Source organism: Callorhinus ursinus, unplaced genomic scaffold (assembly GCF_003265705.2).
Source record: "Callorhinus ursinus isolate GAN/ISIS: 27379988/994484 unplaced genomic scaffold, GSC_fseal_2.0 scaffold13, whole genome shotgun sequence".
Taxonomy (NCBI): domain Eukaryota; kingdom Metazoa; phylum Chordata; class Mammalia; order Carnivora; family Otariidae; genus Callorhinus; species Callorhinus ursinus.
The window spans coordinates 15,570,934-15,592,976 of record NW_027397075.1 but is presented as its reverse complement, the minus strand read 5'-3'; the positions used below and the strand labels follow the sequence as shown (position 1 = coordinate 15,592,976).

General features: G+C 51.1%; 1 protein-coding gene and 1 pseudogene across 5 annotated transcripts in view; one reads left to right on the top strand and one right to left on the bottom strand.

The window, feature by feature from the left end:
* RAB11FIP3 (RAB11 family interacting protein 3) overlaps positions 1-22,043 on the top strand; it is an 85,476-nt gene that overhangs the window by 41,950 nt on the left and 21,483 nt on the right. For all 5 annotated transcript variants that reach the window (XM_073899775.1, XM_025877682.2, XM_073899776.1 and 2 more), the window contains exons 3-4: positions 12,405-12,496; positions 19,134-19,345. In XM_073899775.1, coding sequence (XP_073755876.1) covers positions 12,405-12,496; positions 19,134-19,345 — 304 coding nt within the window. The remainder of the gene's footprint in view (positions 1-12,404; positions 12,497-19,133; positions 19,346-22,043) is intronic.
* Positions 806-8,885, bottom strand: LOC112828550 (multivesicular body subunit 12B pseudogene; annotated as a pseudogene).

Sequence of the window (22,043 nt, the reverse complement as noted above, 5' to 3'; positions counted from 1 at the left end):
GTGTTTCCCTCTCCTCGTGTCCTCTGCTCCAGCCCTCGCCTTGCTGTGCCCTCACCTACCCTTAGGAATGCCCCTTTGGCTGGACTTAACGTCTTCCCTACTCCTCCAAGCCCCTAAAATACCCTTGGGTTTCAGGGTGCTCTCTCCCTGTCCTTTGCCTATTTTTTTTTTTTTTTGAAGATTTTATAGAAGTTGCCGGCTCACTCTGCCACGCTCCCCTCCTTCCTGCCCCAAGCAATCATTCTGTCACCCTCCTGAGAGAGGGCTCGTGGGCTGCCAGCCACAGAAAATAGCCCACTTCTAAGTGACGATGCGTGACAGAATGTCTCAGTTTGCAGAGGGTGCCGAGCTGAGCCAGGCCAGAGAGCTTTTATTGCAAGTTTGTTGGGACTGAGGCAGAGATTATCTCCAAACACGCTGATGACAGAGAAGTAATCTTATATATAAAACTACAGAAGAGAGGGCTAAGAAGGTGAAGGCCGCGCTGGGCAGGAGCCAGTGTGTCCTGAGTGATAATTCTCCACAAATCTTTGGGCTCCTGCTCTGATCACAGCCCTACAGGGGAGGTGAGTGTGGAGAGAAGGGGGCCGTTCCTGCGCTGCTTCACGACTTAGAAAATGTTCTCAGACACCCCAGATCCATATACAGCCCCCTGTGCTGGGAAGGTGGCATTCATTAGCGAATCATTTCACAGCTATAAATAACTAGCTTCGAGTGAGTTGCCCAAGGCAACGTCACGCCGGACCATGGCACGGCCCTGGCGGGGGACCATTCACGTGTGTTGTATGGTGCGCAACCTGTGTGGTCATTCACAGAGTCTCTGGTGGGATGGCCACACGTGCTTCGGACTCCAGATGCCCCATCGGTCACCTGCTGACCCTTCTTCCACCAGCTTCCTGTGGTCCTCAGGAGGGAACATGGGGCTAGACACATGGAAGCTCTCAGGGTCTGATATGGCATACAGATTGGAGTGCTGGTACTCATAGTCAGCCCGAGTGCTGTTCCTGCCTCGGAAGGTAGCAGGGAGCATTAGTGAGATGTGCCTGGGGAGTTTGGGGGCTGGGGTGGAAGCAGCTGATGACTGGGAATGTGTTGTGGGTTGAGATGAATCATGATTCCTCGGTACTTTGCCCATTCGATACCAGATCCCCATGCTGTTCAGTTCCCCAATAAACGTGTACTGAGGAGGGGCCTGCTTGGTCCGGCCCATGATCCGAATGTCACAAATTGCAGCTTCAGTTGAATCCCGTGGGATAAATTTAATGCACAGCCTCTTTCTTCTAAAAGCCAATTCCTGTGTGTCCACCGTCTCCTGAATTGGGATGAAGCCTACAGGCAGAGTGTCCTTGATGTCAATGAGCTTCATATCCACTAACACGTTCCCTAAATGACTATTTTCTTTGGAAAATGATCTCGTGAAACACAGGTATCTGGTAACCTTGGATTTAAATAAGCCGTCTTTCCAGAGGTCAGCGTCCACACCATCTGCTGTCTGTGCAACTACATCATAGCCTGTTGGGGCTCAGTTCCGAGAAGCCACCACCCCCACCCCCGTGATGGGATCCATCGACGTCTCTGGCAAAGCTTCTGAAAGGTCTTTGACTTCAGGCATGGTGGATTGGTCTGTTCCCAGCTGGGGCGGTGGCGGCTGCTGCTAATATAGAGAACAGGAGCCCCAGCCCACACCTGAAGTCCCGCTGGGCTAGAAGATGGTTAACAGTGTGTGCTGATGCCATGATGTTTGTCCTGGTCTCCCCGCCAGCATTGAAGTACTCATCCTCCAGTCGTTGGGCAAGTTAGGGGTTGACATTTCACACTTTCCTCCATTAGGATGTCCTTCAGTGGAAGGCTGACCTCTGTCTTAGGATCTGCTTCCTTGGGAGCCCAGCTTGGTTGCAGTTGGCATCTGCTCGCTCTTGAACAAACCCCTCCACCACTTCTGTGTCCCAGGCTTGGGGATTACAAATCAGGGAGGTAGTTTATTGGAAAAAGGAAGTCCATGGTATAGGGTGTTCCTCTGAGGGACTGGGTTAAGATTTCCTGATGATTAAGTCATAAAACAAGTTAAGCCCAAACTAACACGAGAGACTCTGAATGAAAGCACATCTTCTACACTCATGTCCTGTATTTCCAGGAAACATAAGCCAGGATCAGGGCCTCCCTCCAATGAACCAGTGTTGGTCCAATAAATTCACTATAATTATCTTAACTCTCTGAACCTGAGGTTAAAGAAAAAAATTTATGTCTAACTCTAGTTGATCTCTTTTTACCTTTAATTCACTTGTTTGCTTTCAACTGTGGATTTGATAGTGATTCTATAGTATTGTAAAGTATATGCTACAAACACTCTAATTCATAATTAGCCATTTTGATAAGCAGATGAGTCTTTTTGCAACTCCCTGCAGCTCTGAATAGTACCTGTTCTGTTCAGAGAAAAAATATATTTTAATACAGAAGGACAAGTCTGAGTACGGTTTACTAAAGATTGTTTTTCACGGAAGCAGTTGTAGATTCTAGGTGATTCTGTGGTTCCTAAATCCAAAAGCCATCAGAATGGCGGCACTTCTAACATCAAATAAACTTTCACACAAATGAACTTCTTCATCATTTTAGTTGATGTTCCATCATTTGGAGTCCTAGGTCAGATTACCTCTCACCTGAATTTTTGCAGGTGGTAGTGTCAGAAATGAGATGGAAAATTTCATACCAAAGCCCTTTACTTGAAGGGGCATGGCTGAAGCAGGCTGGAGTACCAAATGTTGTGTAATTATCAAATAGGAATAGGCCCCACCAGGCCCCTCTAGAATGAGCTTTGTGTAGACAATCTGCCCACTCTAATAATTGGGTGTCTGTGGCTAGGGCTGCAGTATCTCTTCTACACAATACGTGAAAAGATGCTTATCACAAGACTCTAAATGAATATTCAGTTAAGTATACCATGAGGACGTCTAAGCTTGTGTTGTGCAAATGGCTCTGTACTAAATGGTAAATTTTAAAATGTATAAGTAAATGAATAAAATGATACTATATATTTGGGATTAAAAAAAAAACCCTATGTTCCAGAACTAACTCAGCCTCCTATCCATAATCTTAGAAAGTTACTGCCCCTTTCCGTGGACATGCCAGAATATCGAAAGGCTTCCATACGAGCACCCACATGTACACTTGCTGTTGGTGTTCTGCAGGCCGCAGACTGCTTTGTTTCCATTGTTGTGGATCCGTCCATATTCTGCCTGGCCAACAAAGCCATTTTTTTCCCCCAGTGGTCTGCATTTCAAATCATATACTCCCGTACACTTCACCCTAAGTGCTTCCACACGTGTGGTAGTCGTTACTGAGAATTAGTGTTTGTGGTCTTACTTGGAGTAAAAATTTACTTATGGTAAGTGCACAAATCTTAAGTAAATCTTCAGTCACTCCGAACTCTGACAGTTCTTAAATGCCTAGTGATGGAAATCCCTGCCACGTGTTATCATCACCACAGACGGTTCCCTCACGGCCCTCAGCGGCCCCTTCCTCCTCACTATACCACCTTGGCTGATTTTCATCACCCGCGATCAGCTTGGCCTCTCGTGGGCTTCGTTCACACAAAGGGAATCATCAGCATGTGCTCTCACATGTGACTTCTCCCTTTGTGGTGTTTCTGAGATTCATTCATGTTGCATGGATCAAAGTCTGGTTTTCGATTGCAGAGCAGTGTCCCATTGTATGTTTGTACCACATTTTGTTGATCTCTTGCCCAGGGGGGTGGACACTTGGTTTTGGGCTACCATGTCTCCAATTTGGGGCTGGGATGAATACAGCTCCTACTGACATTTATGTATGTCTTTTTTTTTTTTTTTAAGATTTTATTTATTTGTTAGAGAGATAGAGAGAGAGCACAAGTAAGCAGAGAGGCAGGCAGAGGGAGAGGGAGAAGCAGACTCCCCCCTGAGCAGGGAGCCCGACGTGGGGCCTGATCCCAGGACCCTGGGATTGTGACCTGAGCTGAAGGCAGATGCTCAACGACTGAGCCACCCAGGTGCCCCATTTATGTATGTCTTTGTGTGGACACATGTTTTCATGCCTTTGGGGCCTGGACACAGGATGGGATGGTTGGTTTTGTGGGTTTAAGCTTAATTTCTTACACACTCTCATGGTGCCCATATGCTGTCCCTTCACTTCGAATTCTGGAGCTCTGGAGAGCCCTCTTTTTCTCATGACCCAGCTTCAGCCAGGTGTGTTGGGGGTGACGGTGGCAGGAAGGCACTGGTTGCAGGCTCTTCCCTTCTTCCTGCACTTGTCAGAGAAGGAGGAAGAGGAGTAGACCTGGACAGGACCCGCAGTGGCCAGGTCAAAGGATGCCCTTGGACCTGAAGTCTTATCAGCAGTTGTTAGTAGAGTTACCTGTCTTGTGTGTCCACTCTATTGCCCAACAGTGTCGCAGAGGGGCTGGGTTTCCTAAAACACCGAGGCCAGGTGGCTCTGAGATGCGCTCTGTGTATCGTGACCTGTATTTACCCTTTGCTCTTTCACCCAGTCAGTCCACACACCCATGAGTACCACCGTTGCCCAGGGACCCTGTGGGCCTTTGGGTCCAGAGCACACATCAGTGTGGTGGGTGGGCGCCGTGCCATAGCACCACCAGGCCAGCTCCAGGTAGGGGCCCTCTCTGAGGAGGGCTGGAGTGAGGTCTGGTCCAAATGATGGAGCTGCTCTGAGGCCTGTGTGATGAGCATGACTGAGCTTGAGGATGGAGAGGCTGCAGGCCCTGGGGCTGCTGTGAGGGTGGCACCACTTCCGGGGCAGATGGGGCCTGGTGGGGAGACATGGAGAGCAGGTGGGGCAGCAGACCCTCTGGGAGGTGGTAATGGCAGGGGCTGGGCGATGTGAGTAATGCCAGGTGGGCTCGGGGATGAGGAAGAGAGCCCTTGGGTGACTTAGCGTCACATGCCTGTCTCTGCCCGTGTAACCAGGAGGTGGTAACCCTTATGTGATTTTCCGAGGTTAGGGATACAGTTAAACACGAAGTTGTTTAAGCCTTCGCGCTTTTGCACAAAGATTTTGGTGGTGGCTTCATACAAACTTTGGCCTTTGCTCATCCTCCAGTGCCTTTGGTGGCTTCCTGAACAGAGCACATGCACGAGCCCCCAGTCATGCTCCTCAGGACCTCCCTGGGCCACTGCAGCGGTGTCCAGGACCCTTGGGGGATGGCTTTGTTCTCCAACAACTTCTGTCAGTTAACCTGTGGGAAACTCACGGTATTTGCTTTTTTCTCTTAGTTTTAAAATCCAGTATGATTTCTGACTCATCAGTTATTTAAAAGTTCTTTTAAAATCTTGTCATTAATCTCACACCTACTTGTGTGTGATAGAGAATGGGATCTCTGTGTTCATTCTTTGACATCGGTTGAGATTGTTTTGTGGTCTTCCACACAGCCAGGTCTTACACATGTGGTGTGCGAGCTTGAAGGTGCAGTGCTTACTCTCTAACCGAGGCGCAGGGGCATGCCTCGAGCCGCACACCACGTGTGTCCGTTTGATCTCCACCTCAGGGAGCAGCCTTGCCTCCCACAAAGGTGGTGGCATCGTTAGTTGTAGATAGTTTTAATTCACCTTCGTGCTCATGTAACTGGCCGAGTGTAGGCTTCGGGGTCGATGGTGATGGAACCCAGAGGGCCCCAGGACTGGGGGGTCATCAGAGAAGCCTTCGCGGCTCTGCCTGACAGTTTAGGGCTAGGAAGGCGACAGATGCATAGAGGCCAAGCCTAAGACACCTGGCAGTTACTATTGCCGGGAAAACAAGCAGCTGAAACACAGGGAAAATGTGCTTCGACAATACCGCTTGGCTGGTAGTGAGTGCTATGTAGTCATAATAATGAAACGCATGGAATAAATAAAATCTTTAAAAGAAAAGGGGGGGGGCGCCCGGGTGGCTCAGTCGTTAAGCGTCTGCCTTCGGCTCAGGTCATGGTCCCAGGGTCCTGGGATCGAGCCCCACATCGGGCTCCCTGCTCAGGGGGAAGCCTGCTTCTCCCTCTCCCACTCCCCCTGCTTGTGATCCCTCTCTTGCTGTGTCTCTCTCTGTCAAATAAATAAATAAAATCTTTAAAATAATGAAACGCATGGAATATTTATGTAACCAAAGATTAGACAACAATTTTGGAAGGTTGCGGGGAGGGAAAGTGGGGAAGGGTATGCTGAAATCCTCAGGTACTACGCCAGGATGTCCGTAGAAAATTCTAGAATCCAGGAACTCATGGGAACTATTTAGAGGGACGAGGATGACAGGCTAAAGGTGTGAGGACTGGTATCAGCACTGGTCCACTGTCCGCCACGGGAGGGGTGACGCATGCCCCTGGGTTGGCCGTGGCCACCCCGCATCACAGACAGGAACCCATTTCCCTGGGTGACCGCAGAAACCCAGAACGCGTGAGCTGCTGGCCACAGTGCACTGGCCATGCCTCTCCGGCTGGAAGCTCGCCACACAGCCTTACCAGCAGGACAGCACCATCTGTGTGTCTCCAGGCCTAAAACCATGGAACCCGAGGAGCGAGACTGGGCTTCCTTGGGTTCAGGGGGTTGGGGAGTCCAGACTCTTCTGAAGGGTCACGGCTGGGAATAGCAGTGGGAGCTGGTCCTATGGGTGTGGGCAGGAAAGAGCCCAGGGCAGTGGCCAGCCAGACGGCTGGTGCTGTCCATGTGGCTCTGAGGCCCTCTCAGCCAAAGTGCACAGTCCTGTTGCCAGGCTGAGGCTGGTCTGTTCTGACAGGCAGAGTTAATGCACACTGAAGCAAGATCAGCTGTAGGAGTTCCTGGGGGGTCGTGACCTGGGAGTCAGCAGGTGCTTCTGGAAAGCGTGTGACCCACTGCTGTAAGGAAACCCTCCGGCCTCTGATGCCTGGCAGGGGAGAAGAGCCATCTCTGCTGAGGCAGCCTCTTTCTCTGTGGAGAGGGAGGGGCTGCTGGCTATGGCCCCACGTGGCTGTCTTGTGGGTTGCATGTGTCTTGAAGTTGAGTGACTTCAGGAGCATATGGATATCAGTCTGCTGAGAGAAGTGGCCGTCTTGAGAATGGCCTGTCTCCTTGAGGCCTGATCTCACCCTGACTCACTGAGACAGTATCTTTGTCAGTACCCACCACCCCTCCTCCCTCCTCCTTGCCTTCATGTGGGCCATTCACCCTTCCGTCTGCCGCAGGGGTTGGTAGAGGGGAGCTTGAGGCCAGGCCCTGGGAGGGGTCCCGGGCTCTGCCTGAGAGGAGCTGGCCAGGGCTCTCTGTCTCCATCCATAGCTTGCTCCGGCCTGCTCTCCCCTGTAGACCCCACCCCTGGCTCACTTGGCCAGCTCTACCTGGTCCCTTCCCATCCTCCGTGGCCCCTGGCCCTCTGCATTCTGTTTGTCCAGTGCTGCATCTGTACTTCCTTCTGAATCTGGAAGCAGCCCCTGCCTACTCTGAGCCTGCAAGTCAGGAGACCTTGGTGAAAGTCCTGCCTCGGCCCAGCCCACACACCCCATGGAGCCCCACAGGAGTTGTTTGAGTCTCAGGATTTTCACATTCTTTTGGATAATCGTTCCACTTTGATTTAATTAAAATAAAAAAATCCCCCAGCCAGTCCCAGAGTTAGCATGGACGCTCCAGGAAATAGTGCGCCCAGCCCCCTGGCAAGGGCAGTGCTGTTCCGCGAAGACACCTGAGCCGAGCGTCAGTGCAGCAGGCCCCCCCTCCCAGAAGAACAGCAGGAACTTCCAGAGAACACACAGAATCGCGCAACTCCAGGGCTGGGGAAAATAGTATAGAGAACTTGGGGTTTTCTTCATGGTTCTTTAATCTTTCCATTTTAATTTTTTTTCCTCTTCAACTAATTTCCTATCTTATCAACTCTTTTTTAAGTCTTTTTTAATTTTCATTTTTACAGTTATATTTTATCTTTTCATTGTATCTAATTATGTACATATATGAAGTTTTTTTTCTTTACAATTTTGGGATCTAGTTTCTTCTAACAAACAGACCAAAATATACCCAGGATCTAGTGTATTGCTCTGTTCTGCTCACCTGTCTGATTATATTCTCAATCTCCCTCTTTCTTTCTTTTTTTTTGGTTTCTGGTCTCTTATTTGTTTAGTGTATATTTCTCTGGGGTTGTTATTTTAGCGTTTTGTTCTCTCATTCATCTATTTTCTGGACAGAAAGACAAGATGGAAGCATTGTGTTTTTTCTGTGGCGAGAACATTCTGGAATAGAAGCGTCCCTAGAGGGTGAGGTTTGGTGTCAATGTGATGCCACATTGCAGGTGTTGTTCCCCCTCCCTGGAATTTAGCCTGTGTGGGGCAGACTCCTGCTCCTCAAGTGAGGTGGGAGGTCCTGGACCCTGAGGGACAGTCTCCTGCTGGGCTGCGTGACCAGGGGCTCTGTCCAGTGTCTGGGCTGAGGGTGGCTGCCGTGATGAGAGCTTGAAGCAGGCAGACTGGAGGAGGGTCGCATCCGAGGGCACAGCTGAGACCCATGAGGACTGTGGGCCCAGACACTGTGCAGCCAGACTGCTCCAGGCTCCAGGGACACAGTGCATCCCCTGCCCTCAGGACAGCCCACAGACAATGAGGCAGGGCCGCTACAGGAGGGGACAAGAGCTTGGGAGGAGGGTGAGCAGGGGTGGGGGGGCGCCTGGGTGTGGCACCCTGGCATGTCTGGGGGCTGCAGGGAGGCCACTGTGTCCAGGTTGGGCATCTGGGGTTAGAAGGCAGAAGTGAGGGTATTAGGGGTACGGCCAGGCTATGGGCAGTGAGGGAAGGCATGGATGTCTCTGCAGGGTGGGTGGTGAGTGGCCCCTTGGCTCAGTGCCAGCTTACCAGGACCATGTCCTGGAGTGGGCGTGAGGGGCTGGGCCTTCAGGTAGCCGTTGCCCATGTGGGCTTGGGGGAGGCCATGCTGGTGGGGACACTCCACCTGTGTGCATCGGACGTCCTACCAGGTGCGCTCAGGGATTCAGGCGTTGTTTTTCTTTTTTCTGTAGTTTGATCTCATTATTTAACTTTGGTTAGGAAAGGAGAGTGAAAATAAAACTGTAGGGCGCCTGGGTGGCTCAATTGGTTAAACGACTGCCTTCAGCTCAGGTCATGATCCTGGAGTCCCGGGATCGAGTCCCGCATCGGGCTCCCTGCTCGGCGGGGAGTCTGCTTCTCCCTCTGACCCTCCTCCCTCTCGTGCTCTCTCTATCTCATTCTTTCTCTCAAATAAATAAATAAAATATAAAAAAAGAAAACGATAATAAAAGCAAGTCAAAGCTGATTTTGAAATTGTTGTTTGTTAGCATTTGGGAGGGTGGAGCACGATGGCTAGCGCCAGCAGCTTCCCACCAGCGCCCACTTCGGGTGCTCCTCCGGCGTGCGGGCAGCCCGCTTGGGCTGGCGGCTTCCTCTGCACCCAGGAATGACCCAGCAAGGGACTTGGTGTGTTGACCCAGTTGGCAGCAAAGTGCAGGGAGATTTTCACTGTCACACCACAGGCCTTATTTCAGGAATAGAGTGAGTTGGGGTGGGGGGAGGATTGCTACAAATAGGCCATTGTGCTGGCCCACCCCCACACTCTGGAGGAGTAAGATGAATGCACATTAAAAATGTCCGCTTCCCTGAAAGTTGTCTTAATTCATAGCAAACTTAACAGGAGAGTCGTATTTTGTGCCCATCAGGAATGTGAAAGCACCAGTGATGTTCACATCCCCCTGCCCACGATGTGGGACAAGACCCTCCTGACCATTGTCCACCCCTTGCGGCTGAGCACATGTCCGCCACATCTAAAATGGTCGGCTGCGTTTTGAGACCTTTGAATTCTGTGTTTCAGGTTTTTGAAGGGAGAGGAAGACTATTACCATCTGAGAGGGGAAAATAGGCCAAAGACAGTCTAGCTTTTTACAAAATAAACGTGCAATCTCTAACTGTACTGGGGTAATCGGTCCCCTGCCACACCCTTGCCCCAGAAACCAAAAATGTGAGTCCACAGCAACCCTGGCAACCCTGGCCCCCTCACCTGCACCAGAGACCCAGACCTCCAGCACAGGGATTCCAGCACATGCTGGGTCCACCTGCGTGCTTGCAGGCTCCTTCTCACCTGCTACAGTCTGTCCCATTCAGATATCTAGCCACACTCCTGGGGAAAACAATATGAAACAACACAAGTACTTATGGTTCTTTTTTTTTTTTAAGATTTTATTTATTTGAGAGCGAGAGTGAGCACAAGCAGGGGGAGGAGCAGAGAGAGGGAGAAGCAGGTTCCCCACTGAGCGGGGCTCCCGATGTGGGGCTCCATCCCAGGACCCTGAGATCATGACCTGAGCTGAAGGCAGACGCTCAACCGACTGAGCCACCCAGGCGCCTCAAGTACCTATGGTTCTTAAAAGCCACATAGGGGTTTTTGGCTTAAGAGCTTTAATCACTACTGCAAAGTAGTTTTGAGTTGGCATAGGCATCTCACAGTTGCTGAATACATAGATATTTGAATTCACACAGTTGCCGAAAGAAAGCATTATGATTCTGTTTAAGTTGAGAGACTCCTTTAGAAACAGGACGGAATAGCCATGTGTCCTGCCGCTGCTTTGTGGTGAAGGTCCTTCAGGACCCATTCTCCCAGCTCTCGTGGTGACTTCAGAACCTGCCTGGGGGGACAAGAAGAACGTCCTCTGCTGGCTCAGTCAGGAGCATGTGACTCTTGATCTTGGGGTCATGAGTTTGAGCCCCACACTGGGCGTGGAGCTTACTTTAAAAAAAATAAAATAAGGGACTGATGTTATGTTAGATTATGTGACATATATTGAGTAAGTGATGTATTTTAAATAAGTAATTCCTATGATCTGTTTTCTGCTCACAACACTGACACCCAGTGTGTGGGCTTTCATCACCAAGTGGTTCTCCAGCTCTCTGGGGACACCAGCTGGGTGTCCTACAGTTTAATTTGCTCTGACACCAGCTGTCCGAAGACCCCACTTCAGGTGCCTAGGCCACCCGCACTTCTGCCTGACCTGGCAGTGAACCCAGGGTCTCCAGTACCCCTTCTCAGGTTTGATAATTTGCTCTAATGTCTCATAGAACCCAGGGAGACACTTTACTTAGCATTAGCAGTTTATTTAAAAGGTTACAAATGAACAGCCAGATGAAGAGGTATATAGGGTGAGGTCTGGAAGTGTCTGGAATGCAGGGGCTTCCGTCCCCGTGGAGTTTGGGATGCACCACTTTCCTGGCATGTTGATGTGTTCAGTACCTGGAAGCTCTCGGAACCCCTTCGTTTTGGGTTTTTTTGGGAGGATCCATTGGTCGTTGGTGATGGGCTTGGTCTCCAGCCTTCTAATCACATGTCGGGTCCCCTGGCCACCAACCCCGGGCTCCAAGAGTCACTTGCGTGGTGTGAATCCAGGTGAGGCTGAGAGGGGCTTGTTATGAACCACAGCAGATGCTCCTCTCAGTCTCGACACTCAGGAAATTCCCAGGAGCTGGGACGAGGAGCACATAAACGTTTCTTCTTATGTGGCGGTATCACAGTGACACAACTTAAGGAAACACAGGCATCTTCTATCGCTCACTTGCTCCCTGAAACATCCTGCGCCCGAACAGCGCTCAGGAGACCGCGGAAGCAGCGCCTCCTGCAGGAGAAGGGCCCGGTGCTGTTGAGAACTGAGTGTGTTGGAGAAGTGACGTCTCCCTTGCTGACGTCTGCTTATGGTCTGCCTGTTGTGAAGGGATAGCTTTTCCTTTAAAATTTTCCTTATTATGAAATAAAACATTTATTGCAGAAGATAGAGTTAAGCAAAAACAAAGGAAATAAAAACTGCCAGTGAGCCCCGCACCCAGGATGAGGTGTTGTTTTGGTTTGTTTCATCGTACCTACACCTCCCCAAACATACCCAAAGTTTTAAAAAATTTAAGTCTGGTACCTAATACTTTTTAAAGCCCATGAACAGTGTAACAGTCTTGAGATCTTGCTCCTTCTCTTTACGATGCTGTTGGGGGTTTAATTAATTAAATGGTTTTATTATTTTAGAGAGAGAGAGAGAGAGTTGGAGTGGGGAAGGGTAAAGGGAGAAGAGAATCTCCAGCAGACTCCCCGCTGAGCAGGGAGCCTGATGTGGGACTTGATCCCAGGACCCTGGGATCATGACCTGAGCCGAAACCAAGAGTCAGACACTTAACCACCTGTGTCCCCCAGGCGCTCCAACGCTGTCAGGGTTTTTAAAGAAACAAACATTTTATCATTCGGCCTCCATGCCACCTCTGGAGGGGGGACCTGCTTTCCTGTCTGAGCCATTGCTGCTTTCTCCCCCGGGCTTTTCCTGGGCTGTCTGGAGGCCCTGCTCGCATTTACCACTGTGGCGCCTTGTCCCTTGGCCTCTGGGGATGCTCTGGGTTCCCTGCTGAGCACGGGTCTTCTCTCCTGCAGAGTCCGATGGCCAGCTGTGCGGGGTCGCACCTGCCCAGGACGAGGAGCCACCTGCCTGCCCCGATGAGTTCGACGACTTCGTTACCTTTGAGGCAAGTGGTTCTCACTGAGGGGCTGAGAGGGAGTTTGACGTGACACATCTTCCTTTATGCCTTCTGAGTCCTGCTCCGCGTCGTGGTGCCCAGGCTAGTGGTGCGGGAAGTGCCGTGGAGGGCAGGGCAGGGCCCACCCTGCAGGCCTGTGCACTCGGCTGGGAGCTCTGGGGGGCTCATGGCTGTGGCAGGGGGTCAGCAGCTGTGTGTTCTGCTGCTGCTCACCGGAGGCCATGGCACGGCCCCTTGGGGCCTCTTGTCAGCAGAGGGACGGGCTGGGCTGCTAGGGCTCTCCAGTGGTGTTGCTGTCACCTGCCAGGTTGCCAAGCGAAGCCAGAGTGGGGGATGTGCTGTGAAGTTCTCGCTTTACCAAATTGCAGATCATTTTCTGGGTTTAGGGACTTCTAACACCTCATGCTCCTTTGCCACCTGCCCCCACGGTTGCTGTGCTTACCTGATGTCACCTATAATTGTGGGTGTTTTGTTCTCTGCATGGCAGGGGGGAGGTCTGTGAGCACAGTCACAAGACAGACCACACAATTGTGTCCCACCAGTGGAGGGGTAGGCAGATGTCGGGTAGCCCAGGTGGCTGGACGTGGAAATTTGCTTATTAAAAATATACATCAGAAACTCCAGAGCACCTGAAGAGCTGTTGCCCAGCGAGGGGTGCAGGGAACAGTGCTGGGCTGTGATGCGGTGGCCGAGCCTTGGCGCCTTGGTAAAATGGTGGTTGCACGAGGCAGCTTCTTGCAGTCCACAGGAGTTCACTACTTTCCTCTGGGGTCTTGTGTCCCGGCTCCGAGGGGCTGCTTCAGGCATTGGTCAGCCCTCAGATAACGTGGGTTCACTTTCTTACTGTCACTTCTGATAGCACAGGCCTCTGGGCCACTGGGGAGCATTCAGCACTCACAGCTTTGTCTTGAAGTACCAGCCAGGTCTGAGCCCCTCAAGGTCAGGGACCGCCCTGCCTTGCATCCTGTTTAGCAGGATTGGTGTGTTCGTTCTGTGTGTATGTGACCTGGGGGTGCTGGGACCTCTCCGGGCGTTGGAGGCCAGGCGCCAGCTGGGGCACGTGCTGGCTGCAGGCCCGTGTGGCTGGGTGAGGGGCTGCAGGCGTGCAGGACTCTGATGTGTCACCTGTCAGATGAACTGCCAGACCCTGTGATGGAGAGAGGCTGCTTACCTCACCAGAGCAGGGCCGGCTCCCTTTGCACAAGGTGTACTTTGACACACCTCGGATTTTCCAGGAATGCACCTTAGATCAGGGGAGTCCTTCTTTCCTTCCTTGAAGCATCTGGGGGGTCGCGACACTTATGCAGACACTTGTGCAGTGAGCCTCAGACCTTTATATCACCTTCCAGCAGAGCCAGACCTGAGCATCTGCATTCGCATCTTCCACTCTGTCCCTTGCTCAGGTTTCACACATATCAATTTCTCACACTTGATGTGGAGGTGGGTATAGTGGGTTGAATGGTAGTCTCCCTAAAGATATGATCACTTGGAACCTGTGAACGTGACCTTATTTGGAGAAAGGGTGTTTGCAGATGTAATTAAGTTGAAGGTTTTGAGATGAGATCCTGCTGGGTAGTAGGCTGGGCCCTGAATCCAATGAGGTGTCCTTAGGAGGAGGAGACACACAGGGGCCATGGGACGGAGCCGCGGAGGCTGGAGGGACGGAGCCATGTGCCCGGGGCTGCCCCGGGGCTGCCCCGGGGCCACCAGGAGCCTCCCCTGGAGCCTTAGGAAGAGTTCAACCTTGCTGACACGTCCAGAACCAAGAGAATCCGTTTCTGTTTCGGCCACACAGTTTGTGGTAGTTTGGCAGCCTAGGACACTAACACGGGGAGTTTGTTACTCAGGGTCGTGAAAGGCATCAACACATTTTGTACTTAAACAGCTCGTTTGGCCCAAAGGTGTGGGAGCCTCTGAGGCTGGGGCCGCCTCCTGAACCCTGGGCAGAATGGGCAGGGGGTCCTGTCTGACTCTGACCCCCTCCTGTCGTCTGTGCTGGTCCTGCCGCCTCTGTGTGCCCTCAGGGGTTCCGGCTCCCAACCTTCAGAAGGCACGGTGGGAACCGATGTTTCAAAGAATGCAAGAGGGATGCTTCTGATTTTTTTTTTTTTTCAGGAAGGCGGAAACATTGCTTTTTACGTTTTTTGTTGTTTTGAAAAATAATTAATACTTTATCTTTGAGCAGTTTTAGCTTTTCAGAAAATGGAGCATATAGTACAGAGAGTTCCCATTCTTACCCCCTCCCCGCCCCCCCATCCCCCTGACACACATAGTCACAGTTTTCTCCATCATGAACGTCTTGCATTAATTAGTGTGGTACACTTGTTATACTTGATGATCCAGTACTGATGTATTGTTGTTAACAAAAGTCCGTAGTTTACATTAGGGATCTCTCTTGGTGTTAATGCTTTCTGTGGGGTTTTTTTTTATTAGAATTTTTAAAAAAAGATTTTATTTATTTATTTGAGAGAGAGAGACGAGTGGGGTGGGGTGGGACGGAGAGAGGCAGAGGGAGAGGGAGAAGCAGACTCCCCGCTGAGCAGGGAGCCCGATGTGGGACTTGATCCCGGAACCCTGGGATCATGATCTGAGCCGAAGGCAGACGCTTCACCAACTAAGCCACCCAGGCGCCCGATGCATTCTGTGGGTTTTAACAAATGTACAGGGTCATGTGTTCACCATGTAGTATCATGCAGAGGAGTTTTGCTACCTTCAACACCCTCTGCTCCCTGGATTCATCCCACTTTCCCCACTAGCACCTGGCAGCAGCTGATCTTCTGCTATCTGCATAGTTTTGCCTTTTCCAGAATGTCACAGAGTTGGAATCCAATGTGTGGCTTTTGCTGATGGGCTTCTGTTGCTTAGTAATGTGCATTTAAGGCTCTTCCATGCCTTTTTATGCTTTTTATGATCTTTAGATGTAACTTTCAGGGGATTGGAACCAGGTACTCTGAAACTTACAGAAAGATGTTCTTTTAAAAAATCTTGCACATCTTATAATCTTAAAGTTCAGTAAAAATATGGGTGGAGAATATGTGCATTACACCCAGAATGTGAGACCCTCTGCTGGCGATCTTCAGCAATAAATAAGCCTTGTGCTGACTTCCTGGCCGGACCCACAACAGTGTGGGGCAGTTCACTGCTGGGCTGCTCCTGGGTCCTCCTCTGCTTCCTGTTGGCTCCTTGCTTGAGAGACCTTCTAGGAGAGTTATTGATGTGGCGTTTCTGAGAAGAGGGGGCGGGGTGAGGACTAAGTAAGATTTGTCACATTCACCGGAATGCAGAGGGGGAGGGTGGAGTGCCCAAGGCCCCTGCAGCATGCAGAGGTGAGCTCATCTGTCAGGGTTTCTGGAAGGGCAATGGGAGGGTCACAGAGAACAGACACAAACAGAAATGATAAGAATTGTCCCGCTGTGCCTCCTCTTTTCCTCCCTCCTTCTCCCACCGAGGCCTCTAGAGGACAGAGCTGCCTTAATAAAATGATGGAGACTCTTGTCTTTTGTGCAAACTGTTACAACAGAGGTTTGAAAATCAAGAAAAAAAGCCACTGTTTTGCGGTTTGTGAAAAACCCAACAAGGACATTTCCTGAACTTTGCCCCCCTTCGCCGGTCAGCATAGCAGGAGGATTAATGGAGCATGTCTGGGAGCAGGTTAAACTTTTTCCAAGGCTGTGATGTACCTTCAGGTGAGCACACAGGTTTTGCTGAAACCTCAGCAAACTAGCAAATAGGAAGGCCACGAGGTTAGTTGCAAGAAGCTACGCCTGGTCTGGACAGCAGTCCCCAGTGTTTGCGATACTGTGGGGAGAGCATCTCCAAGAGTCGGTGTGTGGAGCCGGGCGAGGCCCGTTGAGGCTGTCTGGGCTGGCGCCCAAGGGTGAGGGGAGCAGTTGGTGTCCCTCAGAGGGACCATGACCTGGGCAGTGAGGATACGGGCAGCGTTGGCCACACCAGCGTCCGTGTCCATCAGCAGGTCCTTTGTTAACCGGTGAAGGTAATAGTAACACGTGGCAGAGTTTTCTAGATGCACTTTGATTTTCCAATGAGTTCATCTTAACATCTGCAACTTGTAAGTATTTTAAAAGACAATAGCATAGATTTGTGGGCTTCTGGGCAAAGTTGGGTCCTGTGTGGTGCAAATAGAACCTGATGGGCCGGGTATGTGAGCTGGTCCTGTGTCTTGTGTAGGCTACGGGGGCAGGGGGCTGCTTTGCGGTGATCTTTGCCTCTCGTGGAAGGCAGATGTTTAGCCAACTGCTCTGGAAAACTACCTGGCTTCCTGACACTTATTCAGGGCAGATCCTGGGGGTGGGCAGCTTCTGACCCCCTCAGGCTGCTGACTGCTCAGCACCCCCACCAGGTGTCTGAGTGGCCGGAGTAGTGATGTGGGGACGGGACCTCCAGTGTACTGTTTCTTTATAATTTGAGGCAAATAAGGTGCAAGTGCGACCTTGAAGCCTTTAGTGGCGTGGGAAGCAGTGCTCGTGTGTGTGTGACTCTCCTTCCGTGTGGGAGGAGTGAGGAGATGAAGGTGCGGGAGTTGCCTAGAACGGAGTGTGTGTGCCCGGCCTGCGGCAGTCAGCGTTGTGCGGCATCTGTCTCACGGTTTCTGTGTCAGTGGAGGGTGACTTTCACCCTGAACTGTCCTGTCCAAGCTCCAAGGAGGGTTTGGACTGCAACCCTGGCCTCAGCTGCATGAGTCTTGTGAGCTCCTTGCAGGTGAAATAAGCAGGCCCGAGTGCCTGGACCTCCTTCCCTTCCTGGGAAAAAATGCACAGCTCCGTGCTGAGTTGGCCTGCCCTTGCACACACTAAGTTGCCTGTCGGGGGCTTGGGGTCCCTGCTGGCCAGGGGGGAGCATTGTGCTATTTCAGAGGTGTTTTAGTTGGTTGGCTTTTTAAAAAGCTGACCTCAAGAGTTCAGTTCTGTTCCCTATAGGAAATCATCAGGGTCCCCACTCAATGTGTTCGGGGCCCTCAGTGGGCCTGCTAGGTGAGGTCTGGGGTGTGTGGGACTTGCCTGCTTCCTGGGTCTGAGGACTGAGCAGTTGAGGAAGGGAGGGCTGCATGGGACTTTCTTGCAGACAAGGAGCGGCAGGGTGGTGCAGTCTTCCTCCTGTCCTTGGGTGACTCTCGGGCAGCACAGCTGTGTGAGTGTGCAGGGCCATCTGGGCAGCAGACCTGCAGCCACCCCTCAGCAGACATCTGGAACCGGCTGTGGATTTTGTGCCTGCTCTGTTGTGCTTCCTCCGCGGGCCCAGCCCCTGACATTCGGGTGCCTGCCTTCGTCACGTCCATCTCTGCCTATGCTGCCCGCAGCTCAAGCACAGGGCCAGCCCTGAGCCCGGCAGGAAGTGATACCTGCAAAGTGATGATGAGCCTCTGAAAGTGATTTCCTGGCTTCAGATTTTGAAGAGAGGGTTTTTTAGGGGTTCCTCAGTTGCCTGAGATTCCAAGGAAGATGGGTTTTTCCCTTGGAAGCATAGGTAATACACTACGTCTTCTGCCCTTCCACTTTATTCGGGCTGCACACAAAGCTGGGACTGTGACCCCACAGTCTTCCAGGCTCCTTTCCATACCTGCCTGTGTGGTCTCTTAATCTCAGTTTTGCAGATGAGGCGACAGGGTTTGGAGTGGTTGGGACCCCAGTGTGGGGTCACTGGGCTGGTGGATGGTGGGTGGTGGATGGACCCTGGCCTGTCATTGGCGCACTAGGATCCCGCCAGCTTGGCCTGGGCCCTTCATGAGTCTTCGATGGTGTGAGGCACCGTGGGGGTGTGGCCATGAGAGGCCCTCAGAGTTAGTGGAGGACCGGTGACTTTTTGTTACCATAGCACTTCTGAGCACACTGTGCCCTGGTGACATCAGAATGACAGGACAGAGTGCACCTTTTCCAGCTACTTTTCTGGAATATTACTTGTTCTCAAGTTGTTAACCTCAGATTCTTTTGAGCATGAAATGTTGGCTACTTACCCTAATCTATGCAGTTGCATATGTAATTAAAGCTGAGATGATAAATTGAAAATGCCCTGTTGAATGAATCTTTAGGTTTACGTCATTTGCACTGTGCTGCATGCTCGGCCATATGCTGGGCGCTGGGTCCAGAAAAGTGAAAACAAAGATAGGTTTTCTGGAAAGTAGACCTTTAACCAGTGAATGTAATGGGTTGGTTAATAATCGATGAGTTAGTATTTTGAGGTTAGACCATGTAATTGAACTTCAAAGCAGTAGCCTGAACATACATAATGGATATTGATGGTGACTTTTTAATTAGCATGTTCTTATACTATTCTTTGGATAGAAGTAATTCCCATGCTGGTAGCCACAACATGGGTGGCCACACTGGGATTTATCCTCTGGTGCTGGGATGCCTTCTCTAACTAACTTTCAGAATTGTCTGGTAGTTTTTCTGCTTTGGAACATGTGTCTGTGTTTCAATTTTTAAAGATACTGGATTGTTTTGTTAAGCTAATGTTTCTACTTAGAGGTGCGGTTGGGGCCCTGCCTGAGGCTGTCTCTCCGCGTGGTCTCTTCAATGCCTGCAGTAGGGCACTGTGTGGGGCATCGGGGTTTACGGACACGTGGTCATTTTAGGGTATGGGACTGACCCCTGGCACTCTCTCCTAGGCCAACGAGGTGACAGACAGCGCATACATGGGGTCTGAGAGCACCTACAGTGAGTGTGAGACCTTCACCGACGAGGACACAAGCACCCTGGTGCACCCTGAGCTGCAGACCGAAGGGGATGTGGACAGCGCCGGTGGCTCAGCTGTGCCCTCCGAGTGCCTGGACGCCATGGAGGATCCCGGCCAGGGCGCTCTACTGCTCCTCCCGGGCAGGTCTGTACCCTGGGTATTGTTCCTAAGACACTGAGTGGTGTGTCCTGTGAGCAGATTGGGCTTGTGGAGGGGTTGGTGTCCAAGAGTGGTGTGGAATCCTTGCGGGACCTGGGGAGAATGTGGACCCTCCAGCGTGGCCTGGAGTCCTGCTGTGAGCCCACGCCTGCTGTCCTGAGCCGTCCATCAGCCACAGCTGACCGCCTTGTGAGGAGATGCTCCTCCTGCTGGCAACAAATAGCCCTGATTGTACACGCGGCACAACTTCCTTGGCTGTAGAGAGAAACTTAATCCTGGTTTCTCACTGAAGTTCTTAGAAACCAGGGCAGGAAGGGCAGGACACCATATTCAGGCCCCATCTCCCAGCAGGATCTTAGAACCTGTTTGTGTTTTCCGCACCCCTACCGAGATCTTCTGTTCCTGTGCCCCCTGCCCCTGCTCCAGGTGTCCCCGTGTGTTTGAAGACCAGTGGAGGGAGGGGGAAGGTCTGACAGGTGCACACCCGGAATGCGAGCTTGCACTTTGCCCAGTGCTGTGTGGGAAGCCATCGTGCTTCGCAGCCTCGGAAGTGGTTTGGTTTTATTTCATGTCACATGTTTTATTTTATTTCATTGCTCGTTTGGCCCTTGCAGAGTTTTGTTTCTTCCCCTTTAACTGAAGCATCGGGTAGTGGTATGTGAGTGCGGCCAGCTGCAGCCTCGCCGGCGCCCTGGCCTGTAACGACGACTTGTGCCTCAGCCAGAGTGACCACGTGGTATTGTGGCCTTTGTACACCCGGCTGCTTTCGCTTAATGTTGTGGCTGTTGAGGTTCATCTGAATTTTTGTGCATAGTTGTCCATCGTTTGTTTTACCCTGTTGTATGAGTGTGCTGTAGCTTTTTAATTCATTGCTGGTGGCCGTCTGGGTCGCTGACAGCTTTGGCTTTATGAACAAAGCTGCTGCAAACACCACGTGTCTTGCTGGCCTGATTGTCCCTAGGGGTGGGACAGGGCTGCGCCTGCAGCATGCTTGTTGGGCTGTGGGCTGGGTGCAGACTGGACTTCTCGCAGGTGCTTGCCTGCCTGCCGCCTGTGGGCTTCGGCAGTGTTGGTGTGGGATAGTTCTTCCTTGCGTTTCCCAGATGAGCACCTTTTCTTGCGTTTATTACCGGTTCGGAGATCTTTTTTGTGAAGTGCCTGTTCAAGTCTTTTACCCATTTGTTTATTGCAGGGGTCTACAGACTTTTTCTGCAAAAGACCAGATAATAAGTATTTTTTGGCTTGCAGGCCATATGGTCTCAGTGGCTACTACTCAGGCTTTGCTGGTGAAGTGCAGTGTGGTTATGGTTCATGGCTATATCCCAGTCCGACTTCACAGAAACAGGCCATGGGTATGATTTGGCGTCTCGTGATCTGCTGGGCTGTCGTTTTCTTTTCTTTCCTTTTTTTTTTAAAGATTTTATTTATTTATTTGACAGAGAGAGACACAGTGAGAGAGGGAACAGAAGCAGGGGGTGTGGGAGAGGGAGAAGCAGGCTCACCACAGAGCAGAAAGTCCGATGTGGGGCTCGATCCCAGGACCCCCCAGATCATGACCCGAGCCGAAGGCAGACAGTTAACTGACTGAGCCACCCAGGCGCCCCTCTGTATTGTTTTAGAAATCTTTGCTTACTTCACATGACTGTGATGTTTACTTGTGTTTTCTTTTAAAAGCTTTATTTTTTCACCTCTATATTCAGATCTGTAATCTCTCCATAACTGACTTTTTGTGTGGGGTGTGAGGTTGGGGTCATTTCCCAAATGAGTATCCAGTCGACTCAGCCTCAGTTGTGAATAGATTGCTCCTTCCTTCGCTGTGTGGTGTCACCTTGGTCCTGTGAGGTGGCTGAGTGTGTGGGGCTGGGTCTGGACTGTGCAGTCTTGTCTGTCCGCCCTCGATCAGTACCACACAGTCCTTGTACTCCAGCGTGCTGTAGATTGTCCTGTCTGTATGTCAGTCCATCAGGCTGTGTTGGTGCCTTTGGCCCTTTGCCTTTCCCTATGGGTTTTTGAAACAGCTTGTTGGTTTCTGGACAAAGAACTCTACAGGGATTTTGGTTAGAGTTGTATTGATACAGCTTAATTTTGGGAGAATCACCATCTTCACAGTAAATCAGGTCTTCCAGTCTTTGAACACAGTATTTCACTCCATTTATTTATATTTATTTATTTGTTTATTTTCATTTAAATTTTTTTTTAGAGAGGGAGTGGGGAGGGGAGAGACAGAGGGAGAGAATCTCAAGCAAGCTCCACGCTCAGCACAGAGCCTGACGTGGGCTCGATCTCATGACCCCGAGATCAAGACTTGAGCTGAGATTGAGTCGGACGCTCAACCCACTGAGCCACTCAGGTGCCCTCAATTATTTATGTGTAACCATATTTACGGATATGCTTCAGAGGATGGTAAGAAGTACGGAGATCATCCCCATTTCAGTTCACTCAGGCTTCATTGTTTCTGAAAGTGGGTGCGTGTAGGACCATGGGATTTGTCCTTAGTGGCTTCGGGACTGCTCTGTGGGTGCGTGCATTTGTGGGTGGGAAATTGGAACTTGGTCTGAGTGTTGAGCAGCTGTGTTGGTGTGGGGTACGTGCACAGAGACCCAGGTCCATCCCTGACTCTGCCTGCGGGGCAGCCACTTGGCTCTCTGAGGCTCCCTTTCCTTTTCTGAAAGGGGCAGCTCTC